We start from the raw sequence: 12,349 nt of genomic DNA on the forward strand, positions 1-12,349 counted from the left end.
GCCCTTGAACTCAGAGATCACCTGCCTCTGCCTCCAGAGCGCTAGGTTTAAAAGTGTGTGCCACCATGGTTAATCCCATCACAGTGAAATCCAGGACAGCCATGGCTACACAAAGAAACCCTGTCTTGAAAAAAAAGAAAGAAAAGAGTCTGAGCAAGCCAGTAACAGCGCTCCTCCATGGCCTCCGCATCATCTCCTGCCTCTGGGTTCCTGCTCTGCTGGACTTCCTGCTTTGGCTTCAATGATAGACTGTGATTCAGGATATGCAAGTCCTTTCCTCCCCAAGTTGCTTTTGTCCATGGTGCTTCATCACAACAATAGTGACTCTCACTAAGATAACCTAGCTTCCTTTCACTAGATCCCACTTCCCAAAGAGTACTGATTGTCAATGGTACCACATGCTGGTAACCAGCCTTAAGCACAGGAGCCTGCAGGGCATAGTTAAGAGCCCAGCTATTCGTACCATCTTGGATAAAATAGCGAGATGGGGTGGGATGGAGGGGGGTGGGGGGCTGTTACAAACCATAACGTATATAGTATTTAATCATTTCATAGCATCAATATTTAAAACTATCATTTACAGACACTAGAACTATTTTTTCAAATGAGAAAACAGTTTGGGGGGGAGGGTAAGTAATCTGCTCAATTGAGGTACAAATAAAGCAAATGAGGAAGGATTCCATCTCAGCTCTGACCATAAAACTGATGTCCATATCAAGTCAGGGCTGCCAAACTTACTTCCAGGAACTTGAGTCAGAGACAGCTATTAGATACCAAGATGGATGCCTAGCACAAAAATGGAGTTTCTTTAGCCACCACAGATGCTAAAATGAAACAGTGAATGTTTCTAGTGTGCTGCCTTACTTTGAAACTGTAACTATCATCAAAGAGTAATTTTCCATCTACACAAAACTACCCAATACCGTTTCTGATTAAAATTTCTATAAAGTTAGAATTGAAAACTAGAAAGTTTCAGTAAAATTCCTTACTGTTTAGGATTTATTATAATAAATTAAAAGAGTGCTCTCTGGGAAGAGCAGAGATCATAGGATGTTAGAATGCAAAGGAAGTTAGAGGCCATGCTGCTCATCCTCCATAACTTAAGAGATGAGAAAACTGAAAATCAAAGCTCAGAGTTCAAAGTTTCTGTATCTCTTAGGTTGCAATAGAACCCAAAGTAAAAGATTACAGGCACATGAAAAATAAGGTGTTTGAGATGAAGTTTTCATTCGATAATTAGCGTGGCCTTTCAACTCTACTTATTAATTTCCCGAACTGGCCAAAGAGAAACAACAAACTTCCAAATAAACACATAATAGCTGGTAGAGAGAAAATGGTCAATAATCAGCTGGGTGTGAGGAGCCAGGGCTCTAAAGCAGCATCTGGGAGGCGGAGGCAGGGAAAATGAGCTCAGGGACGGCCTCCACAGCCTGGGCTCCACAGTCAGCTGCAGGCTACTGAGAACTAATTCAAAGAAAAAAACAAAAATCTAAACAAGCTGGGTGTGGTGGCACACATCTTTATTTATTTATTTTTTTATTGGGCTATTTTCTGTTTTATTGTAAAGATTGGGGTTTCAGGCATTTGAAATCTTTAGTTTTCTCTTCTCTAGACATTGAGTGGACTTAGTAATAACATAATAGTTACATGGTGGTGCTGTGCTGACAAGCAAGAAAATTAACATGCAGTCATTTTAACATCTCGGATCCTGCAGTGAGTGACACGGATCCAAATGACATGATCTTTACATAAATAAGCCACATTTTTCTGCCTTAAAGTCCCAAACTGACTCAGGACCTCAAGCCTTCAAAGGGAGCTGAGGAATTCTGCTCTCAGGAGAACTCAGGGATGAATCATGGCCTCCTTCCGCCGCCTTGTCTCATTGTTATCAGGGAAGTCCTCTTCACTGTCCTGTTTTCCGGGATGTTCAAAATCTTGGACTTTTTATGAGCTTGCTCTAATTTTTTTTCTTAACATAAAAACAGGTTATAATTTAAAAGTTCAGGGTTATTTTAAACAGTAAAATATTTTCTCTGTAGAAAATAGTATAAATGATAACATTTCCCAATAAGCCCTTTTAAGCCAAATGATAGCTGAATTATATACATATATTGATTAGATTCTGGGATACAGAAGAAACCTATCTTCATCTGTTCAGAGAGCTATGTATTACTTAAGTTGTGTAGGTGAGCTTCCTCTTCATCTTCCCCTTCACTGTTTGATTTATGGCAGACATGTTTCTATAGGCTAATCCATATTCTAAAAAGATTTTAGCCTCCCTTCCTGAAAGCACAGCCTTGTTCTAACTTCTTTAGAGCGATGAGAGAGGGGAGTATTCTTTTCACCATCTGTATCACTTTACCTGCTGCTCCCTGTAGCAGCCAATTCACCCCAGGAATTCAGCATTCTCACAAAGACAGATGTTTAGAGCCCACCGTCTATGATGTCAGACCATTTAGAATAGCTTAGCTGGTCTGGCTAGGAAATAGATAACCATGTCTTAATTTCCTCAGACATGGAGTATTAAAGCTTTCTTCAAGGTCACTTCACTCCAGGCACACCAACGTGTGCAGGTGGATCTTTGGCTCTCCTTATTCCCACGTGCACATAGACAAGCAGAATGACTTCTCACATCCACTCAGACCCAGGCTGGCTTCTCCTCATGTTCTTCCTGCTTCAATATCCCCAATACCACCTTCCTACCTCAATACACGTGCTGGGATTATAATCATTGACCACCAGGCTAAGCATTTCCACTGAATTTTTAATGTTACCCTGCTTAGGCCAAACTTCCACAGATGCCCATAAGGCAAGCACAAAACCCAGGTGAACAAATCCTGATTCCTTTCTCTAGCTCCAGCTCAATTTTATGTTAACCTCCTTTCATATGTAAGCATAAACACAACACCAACAAATAATCTGAATATTCCTTTAGATGTTTCTGGGAATAGTAATTAACCCCATACGTCACTATACACTTGTATGTATTTATTTTTGTTCAGCAGCAGTCATCTTTATGATCTCACTTGGTCCTCTTCAGAGACACATCCCAGGATTTCAGCTCCTCTGGACTGCAGGAGGTGGTGGGTGCTGTAGGAGCTCAGTAAAAGTAAAAGAAGAAAGGATTTCCTGTCTGAATGTCAGGTACAAGTCAAGTATCTTTTTTTAAACCTATTTATTTATTTATTTTTAATTTTATTAATTAATTTTTTCCTTCATTATGAAGAACAGACTTTAATGTATATTATTATGGTTTCATTTTAAAGGCGATATTTTTTAATTACACTCATGATATTAATTATACTCATGATATTAATTACATTTGTGATAATCATTGATTACATTCACAGTATTCATTCAATAATTATATTTATGATATTCATTAATTATATTAATTGTATTGATTTATTACATTCATGATATTATGTCCTGATACTACTGTCCATTTGTGAGGTTTTTCCATCACACAAAACAGAGATTCTGTACTTAGTAAATCATTGATCTATATTCCTTTCTTCTCTGTCTTGAGATAACATCTAATTTTTCTGTCTCTATGAATTTGTATATTCTATATATTTCATGTAATACAATTCTATAGTATTTGTCCTGTTTTTTTTTTTTAAATGTAAAAACATTTTATGTACAACTGCAGGAGAAATAATACACAGATAGCCTGAACAAAAACAGGTTATAATACAAAAGTCTAGGGTTATTTTAAACAGTAAAATATTTTCTCTGTAGAAAATAGTATAAGTGATAATGTTTCCCAATAAGCCCTTTTAAGCCAAATGGTAGCTGAATTATACATATAAATATTGATTAGATTCTGGGATACAGAAGAAACCTATCTTCATCTGTTCAGAGAGCTATGTTTTACTTAAGGGCACACATCTTTAATCATAGCATTCAGGAGGCAGAGGCAGGTGGATCTCTGTGAGTTCCAGGCCATCTATGGTTACAATAATGATACCTTGTCTCACAACAAAAAAAATCCCCCCCAAATCAACAAATAGAAACTGTTCAATAAATATTTGCAAATGTTTAGGTAAGTTAAACAGATCTTACTGTTTTCACTTCTCAGCTTTCCTTTATATGCAGTTATACCCTGTAATAAAAGCAGTTCCTACTGTGGGCGGAGTGGAGCTTGCTCAGCTTTACCATTAAACAGGTTTCTCAAAAAAAAAAAAAAAAAAAAAAGGAAGGAAGGAAGGGAGGGAAGAAGACATTCTGTCCTAATCCCAAACTGAAATTCATTTAATGATTTTTTTTTAATGACTCAAGAGTGGGGCAGTGGTGGTGCATGTCTTTAATCCCAGCACTTGGAGACAGAGGCAGGTGGAATTTGTGAGTTCGAGGCTAGTCTGGTCTACAGAGTGCTGGTATTAATGGCATGTGCCACCACTGCCCAGCAAATTTTCTTATAATTTATTATCAGTTTATGTTTATTTATATACCTATTTTATTACTATGTTCAAAGTGTTATTTATTTATTTATTTTACACAGGGTCTCATATAGACCAGGCTAACCTCAGACCAAGCTCCATGTGTAACTAAGGATGACCTTGTGCTCCTGACACTCCTACATCTCCTCCAGGTCACTGTCCCCTCCTTCTACCTGACCCTGAATGCTAGGATGAAAGTTGTTCATCACTATACCCAGCTAAGAGTTAGCCTGTTTAAGTCAGTACAACTGCACATGAATGCATAAACTAAGGCAAGTTAAAGTGTAAGCTGGAAATTCACTGAGTGTGTTCTGTTTGTCTGGAAGTATAATGTAGGAAATATAGAAAAAGAAGTTAGAATCAAGAATGGGAAGTCTATTTTCCAACTTAATGTCTAAGTCAAACAGACAGACAGACAGACAGACACACACACACACACTCCATAATGCTGAATTCTATTTACATTTTAAGCATGTGGGAATAGTAGAGACTAATCAAGATGATATTACTACTGGGTTCCTAGCTCTCAAAATTGAGTAATTGTGGGCTAGGGCAATGGCTCAGTGGTTAAAAGCATTTTCTGTTCTTTGTTTTTTTTTTTTGTTTTTTTTTTTTCGAGACAAGGTGTGTAGTTTTGGTGCCTGTCTTGGATCTTACTATCTTACTCTGTAGACCAGGCTGGCCTTGAACTCACAGAGATCCGCCTGGCTCTGCCTTCTGAGTGCTGGGATTAAAGGCATGCACCACAGCTGCCTGGCAAAGAGAAAGACATTTTTATACATCCTGTGTAATATAAATATGTCTTAAAGACACTATGGTAAGGGCAGGTATGGTAGCACACACTTGAAATACCAACATTTAGGAAGCAGAAGGATCAAGAGTTCAAGGTCATCCTTAATTACAAAGTGAGTTGTAGGTCAGTCTAGGCTATATGAGACCTTGACTCAAAAAAAAAAAAAAATAAATAAAAACAACAAACCCCAAATAAAAATACATTCTCAAAACAAGACATTAGGGCTGGAGAGATGATTCAGAGGTTAAAAGTACCTGTTGGTCCTGTAGAAGACCCATATTTAATTCCCAGCATCCACATGGTGATTCATAATCATTCTTTATTTTTTTTAAAAAAAGATTTATTTTATGTGCATTGGTGTTTTGCCTGCATGTATGCCTGCATGAGGGTATCAGGTGCCCTGGAACTGGAGTTACAGACAATTGTGAGTGGCTATATAGGTGCTGGGAATCGAACCCAGGTCCTCTAGAAGAGCAGCTAGTGCTCTTAACTGGGAGCCATCTCTCCAGCCCCCTCACAACCATTCTTAACTGCACATATAGGGGATTTGACAAACTCTTTTGACCTTACAGGCACCAGGCCTACACATGGTGCACATACATACACACACACACATACATACATACATACATACAGGCAAAGCACTCATGACATGAGTGCACAAAATACAACTAATTGAACAAACAAAACGTTAAAGGGCCAGAGAGATGGCTTGGAGGTTCAGAGTACTGGCTGCTCTTCTGAAAAACCTGGGTTCATTTCCCAACACTCAAGTGGCAGCTGGCAACTATAACTCCAGTTTCAGGGGATCTGACATCCTCACATAGACACACATGCAGGCAGAACACCAATGCATATAAAATAAAAGTAAATAAATCATTTAAAACAAAAAACAAAAACAATAGGTTATGGCAATTGAAATATGCCACTCACAAAGACTGTATGAATCTATTGACATGAGGTACATTGAGCAGTCAACTTAAAACAGGGAATAAAGGAAGGAAAGGAAGGGGATTTATTATGTAAATCTTTTGTCTCTTTAAAAAAGATATATTTTGCCGGTTGGTAGTGGCAAACACCTTTAATCCCAGCACGATCCAGAGGCAGAGAGACAAGTGAGTTTCAGTGAGGCCAGCCTGGTCTACAGAGTTCCAGGACAGCCAGGGTGGTTACACAGAGAAACCCTGTCTCCAAAACAAAAGAAAAAATATCTATTTTATGTGTGTGTGTTGCCTGAATGTATGTGTGTGCACCATGTGTGTGCCTGGTGCCTTTGGAGGTTGGAAGAGAGGTTGGACCCTCAGGACCTGGAATTATGGATGATTATCAGCTGCCATTCTAATGCTCAGAATGGAACTCTGGTCCTTTGCAAGAGCAGACTATGCTCTTCCCAGCTGAGCCATCTCCCCAGCCTCAAGAGATTTATAGGTATGGAGTTTCAGTAACAAAACAAAATAAAACAAAAACGAACCAACAAAAAAAAGTTAAGATGGTAAATTTTTGTTTTGTTTTGTTTTTGTTTTTCGAGACAGGGTTTCTCTGTGTAGTTTTGGTGCCTGTCCTGGATCTCACTCTGTATACTAGGCTGGCCCGGAACTCACAGAGATCCACCTGGCTCTGCCTCCCAAGTGCTGGGATTAAAGGTGTTCTCCACCACTGCCCCACAAGATGGTAAATTTTACATATAAACTTTCCCTCATCACATTTAACAACTTATAAAGCAAGTGTACATGTAATGTAATGTAGTTTTAAGAAATAGCACGCCGGGCGGTGGTGGCGCACGCCTTTAATCCCAGCACTCGGGAGGCAGAGCCAGGTGGATCTCTGTGAGTTCGAAGCCAGCCTGGGCTACCAAGTGAGTTCCAGGAAAGGCGCAAAGCCACACAGAGAAACCCTGTCTCGAAAAAACCAAAAAAAAAAAAAAAGAAAAAAAAAAGAAATAGCACATTGCCGGGCGGTGGTGGCGCACGCCTTTAATCCCAGCACTCGGGAGGCAGAGCCAGGCGGATCTCTGTGAGTTCGAGGCCAGCCTGGACTACCAAGTGAGTCCCAGGAAAGGCACAAAGCTACACATAGAAACCCTGTCTCAAAAAAAAAAAAAAAAAAAAAAAAAGAAAAAGCACATTGGCTGGGTGTGGTGCTGTAGGACTTTAATCCCAGCAGAGGCAGGGGGGTATCTTTTAGTTGGAGGCCAGCCTAGTCTACATTGTCTACATAGGGAGTTCCAAGTCAATCAGGGTTACAGAGTTAGACTCTGCTTCAAAAACAAATAAACAACACCCTTACCAAAATCCACAAAAATATATTTTGAGGGTACCCTGTGTCTATCCTCTTTACAACCCTCTTCCTACCATGACAAGTTGAATTAATGGCATACAATGCAAATACAGCTTTAAATTTCAATGTTTTCTGTAAATGCAAAACAAAAAAAATGTAAAAAACAAAACCGTAAGAACTTTTAAAGGTGCCCTTCCTTCCTTCCTTCACTCTTGAAATTCTTATTCTAAAACCCATTTTGGTTCCATAGTTGACCTCACCTGTAGTGTTTAATTAAAACAAAACAAAAAAACTTCAGCATAGATTTTTCACCCCTCCCTCTCTCTTTTGCCTTCAACTACAAAGAAACAATGATTTAAGCCCTTTGTGCCCTTTTAGAAAATTACACAGATACCCCATTGTGGAACCCTATAATCCCTCCGTGGAAAGGAAGAGATTAGCATATGAATACAAAGCAAAATGAATCCAGAATACAAAACGATCTATCTGAGTTGTGAAGGTTTTGTGTTCTTAAAAATGAATTTATTTCCTCTTTTGTATTGCCCCTTTCGTGGCCTAAGGGTTAAGGAAATTGAGCTTCCCCCTCTGCTCTGGCTACCCGGAAAAGGATTTTTTAAAAAAACCACACACACACACACACCCCAACAGATTCTAGGAGGTGCAAAACCAACAGATGGCTCCTAGCGCCAGTAATCGCCAGTGGAATCTGCTACACTCGAAATCAGCTTGCTTGCCTGTGAGGAGTGTAGAAAGTGCTGTTCGCTAACTGCGTGGTGAAGGAGAGAAAGCGATAGAAGAGAGAGCCATAATGCTGACGTTGAAGGCCCGGCCCTGTGAGGTTGCATAGGGTAAGTGGCGTTGGCCAGGCGGCGGTGGCGAAGGGGAAGGGAAGAGGATTTGGGCTAGGGGCGGGGCTTGACGCGCAGCGTGGCCCCTGATTGCTGGAGCGCGGCTGCCAATCTTGCAGATCCGCTCGCTTAACCAGTGCGCTGGCGAGACGCGCTCAGATATACTGAGCGAGCGCGGAGAGGCAGCCTCAGATCCCGACGGTGCAGCAGCCCGCAGCCTCAGCCAGGGAGTCCCAGCCGCTTTCAATGGAGGAGAAGCCCGGCCAGCCACAGCCTCAGCACCATCACAGCCACCACCATCCGCACCATCACCCCCAGCAGCAGCAGCCGCACCACCACCACCATTATTACTTCTACAACCACAGCCACAACCACCACCACCACCACCATCACCAGCAGCCTCACCAATACCTGCAGCATGGAGCCGAGGGCAGCCCCAAGGCCCAGCCCAAGCCGCTGAAACATGAGCAGAAACACACCCTCCAGCAGCACCAGGAAACGCCGAAGAAGAAAACAGGTCTGGGAGGGCGGGCGGTGGGGGGAAGGGGACCGGGATGGTGGAGTGGAAAGGGGGGGGGGGCGCGGACGAGGGGATGGGGGTGGGGCTAGATGTGAAAAGCGCGGACCCGCTCGGGGTGTGCGTCCCGCGGGGCCGGGGATGCCCCCTTCCATTCTTCCCGGGCGCGGGCCGCGAGGTGGCGGCGGCGGGGAGGGGGGGGATTGCAGCGCCCTCTCCTTCCCCCCTTCAGCATGGGAGAGGCCCGGGCAGGCCTGCGTGACCTTCCCCGGCCCCCGCCCCGGCTGGAGGCAGACCTGGACGCCCGGCCTCGGGACTCCCGACATTATTATTATTAATTTCCCCCCTCTCCTGCGGCCCTGGAGTTGGCCTGAATGCGCGGTGGGGGGGGAGGCTAGGAAGGGATGCAACTCGGGGCCGCCCTTAAATAAAAAAAAATCCCCCCGAGGTGCGTGCAATTCAGGCGGGCCTAGTGGATCCCGGCCCGGGCGGTGTCGCGAGACCCTCCGGCGGGCGGGCGGGCGGGGAGCGGGCGCCGGGCTGCGCCGAGGAAGCGGCCGCCCTCCTCCCCCGCCGCCCCGAGCCCACCTGTGGCCTTGGGGTGGTTGGCCGCCCTGGGGGCGGGGGAGGGCGGCCGGCCGGCCGGGACCCCGTCCTTCGTCCCTCGGAGGGTCGTGCCCACCACCCCTCCACGCCCCCGACTCGGGGTGGGGGGCGGCCGGCGGCGGGGCCCCGCTGTCGGCCCGCGAGGCTTCTCCGGAGGCCGGCGCCCCTGGCCCCGCTCTCCTCCGGAGCCGGCGAGGCTGGAATGTTCTCTCCTCCTCGCGGGGCCGCTTCCTGTCCGCCATGTTGGAAGCCGATTCCTGTCACCGACTCCGGCCGGCGGCGGAGGAGCGGAGCGGACGCCGCGCGGGAGGAGGGGGGGGAGGAAGGGTGCCGAAGGGCCACACGGCAGGCCCGGATCCCCGGCGGCCCCCGGGACCCCCGGCGGCCGCGGCCGGGTGTCCCGTCGTCCCCCCCCCCACGCCCTCCCCACTGCGGGCGGCCGGCGCCCCTCCCCCCCGCCCCGCGCCGGGTTGTGTAACCCGGTGGCGGCCGCGCGGCCCCGGGCGGGTCCTTGGGGTGAGGGGCGGGGGCGGTTGGGGTGGGGGAGGGAGGCGGCCACGAGGGGAGCGGCCTGCACCGTGGACCCGCGCGCCGGCGGCCGCGTTTCCCGCTCCCGGGTGCGGCGGGAGGCGCGGGCGGGCGGGCGGGCGGCCGGGGCGGGGAGCCGGCCTCGGAGAGGAGCTTGGAGGGGGGGGGGCAGGAGGCCCGGGCGGCGGCCGCGGCCTTCCCCGCGGGCCTCGGAGGGGCGAGGGGATTCGTTTCGGGTAGAGGCGGTGCCGGAGGCCGGGTGGGGGACCCAGCGGGAACCCGGCTCCCGGGTCACGAGTTTCTCTGCCACAGGAATCTCATCTCCTGCCAGGTTCGCTCCCGACTCCGCCTCGGAGGCTTTCACTTAGGCCCTTTTCTTTCTAGCAGGCCCTTTCCTACCCCCCCCCCAAAAAAAAAGGGGGAAAAAACAACCTCTTAACCCTCCTTCCATCCGTTTTCCACACAACACGGAAACTTGTGGGCAGGGGTAGCGAGTGCAGGGAGGAGGGATTGATCAGATACTGGCGTGGAGGGACGAGGGCAGTTTGGGTCCCCTCTTTAACGGAACTGAAGTGGCTTGTCCGTGAGGTTGTGGCCATGCCAGGGGACAAGACTTTTCGGGGGGTATTCCAGTGAAAGAGGTTTGGCGAATTTAAAAACTGATGTCGATCCCCAAGCTGAATTTTATTTAACATGTTAAACATAAAAATGTCTTGAGGAAATACTCAAGAACTAAGCATCGAAGTCTCGATAGTCGCAGATTAAAAGTGTTTATAAACTGAAGAGAAATGGAAGGGAAAACTTAAGAGAAATGCTAAACTCAGCTTGGCATTTAATACAAGCCGTTTCTGCTGAAAAACTTGCCGTGGACAATGTAAGGTTGGAGACAAGCTCGGTATCAGATTTTCTTTTGTAAGGTGGTAGGGACTGACGTGACTGTGCAGAAGAAGTGTTTAATTGTAAGAATCTAGTAGAACAGCCTAGAAACTTAGGAATTACGTAACACTGCATTAATTTTATGTTTTTCAGAAGGTGAGAAAATATTAAGGTTGTCAAATAATGGTACTCTTTAAGATTTAAAATTTATGTTTTATGAAGTTTATGTATTCCCCACAGGACTCATCACTCCATAGAGATGCAGACCCTGAACCTTTGGAAGGGGCACCCCTCAAAATATGGGATGAAGAATAAGGAGGGAAATTTCGTTTAGGAAATTTTGAGAGAATATTAACAGTTTGGGGTGATTGGTTTTTCATGTGTGGTTTGGCCACACAGTGCTGCTGCTTCATTGTGTACAGTGCTAACTAAGAAAAGTAGAACATATTTGGGACATGCTTGTGGTTTTTTATGACCTGTTACTCCCAAACCTTTCAGTAACTGGTTTTCTGAATCCAGAAGAGGAAAAGAGAAGACCATATGTATTGAGTGATGGCAGTGGCAGATCCAAAAGCTGTGTTTATCAATACTCAATGTTTGGCTGAGTCCATTTGAAGTGGAGTTAGTATGGCAGCCCTAAATAATAAAAGTGCTAGGAATTCTGTAATTTCTTTCTGTAATAACTACAGTCTTCTTCACATTGTTCTTAAATATTTAAGCTTTAAAAGATGCCTTTCATACTTTCTGCATACCAAGGCCACAGGGGAAAAGTATTATGAACTTAAATGTAAAAAGAAAAAAAACAAAACTTTTGTCATTAAAACAAGTATAGTGGGCTGTATTGTTTTGTAAACTGAGGATTGAACCTCAGTGTGCTAGGCAGGAGTTGTCTACCACTCAGCTACAGACTCAGCCCTTACAGTATAAGTTGTAGTTCTGGTGTCTCACACTCCTGTAGCTGGAGTTAGTGTGGGCCACCATTTCTACCTGAGCTGGACAGGATTGCAGGGATGCACCATTATGCCTGGCTCAACTTTCTGCTTTTTGTTTTTTAAGACAGGGTTTCTCTGCAACTCTGGCCTGCCACTGCCTCTGCCTCTTGAGTGCTGGGATTAAAAGTGTGCATCATCACTGCCCAGCAGCTTTCTGCATTTTTTTTAAAGAAAATTTTATAGGAAAAATACCACATAATGGATTGTCTCATTTCATAGTTAGACTGCTTCTATGAGGGGAAAAAATAATTTGAGACAGAGTCTTAATATGTAGTTCCGATTGGCCTGGAATTCATTTATATAGAATAGTCTGGCTTCAGACTCACAGATTGCCCTGCTTCTGCCTTCTCGGTGCTGGGATTGGAGGTATGGCCATTACCTCTCCATGAAAGCTTGTATTTGGAACTGGAGACAGAGCTCAGTGGTCGAGCACCTGCTAGGAATGCTCAGCTCTCGGCAGCACAGGAAAT

General features: G+C 45.2%; 1 protein-coding gene across 2 annotated transcripts in view; it reads left to right on the forward strand.

Annotated features, from left to right (window-relative positions):
* Positions 1-2,516: 2,516 nt before the first annotated feature.
* The window catches only part of Nufip2 (nuclear FMR1 interacting protein 2), a 39,919-nt gene continuing 30,086 nt past the window's right edge, over positions 2,517-12,349 (forward strand). Inside the window, exons 1-4 of one of the 2 annotated variants that reach the window (XM_076542921.1) lie at positions 2,517-2,573; positions 3,006-3,144; positions 8,161-8,360; positions 8,480-8,877. In XM_076542921.1, the coding sequence (XP_076399036.1) occupies positions 8,607-8,877 (271 nt within the window). In that variant the 5' untranslated portion in view covers positions 2,517-2,573; positions 3,006-3,144; positions 8,161-8,360; positions 8,480-8,606. Of the gene's footprint in view, positions 2,574-3,005; positions 3,145-8,077; positions 8,361-8,479; positions 8,878-12,349 lie in introns of those variants that run through there. The other variant, XM_006977441.4, reaches the window with a different exon arrangement.

Source organism: Peromyscus maniculatus, chromosome 8, assembly GCF_049852395.1.
Source record: "Peromyscus maniculatus bairdii isolate BWxNUB_F1_BW_parent chromosome 8, HU_Pman_BW_mat_3.1, whole genome shotgun sequence".
In the NCBI taxonomy this organism is placed as follows: Eukaryota; Metazoa; Chordata; class Mammalia; order Rodentia; family Cricetidae; genus Peromyscus; species Peromyscus maniculatus.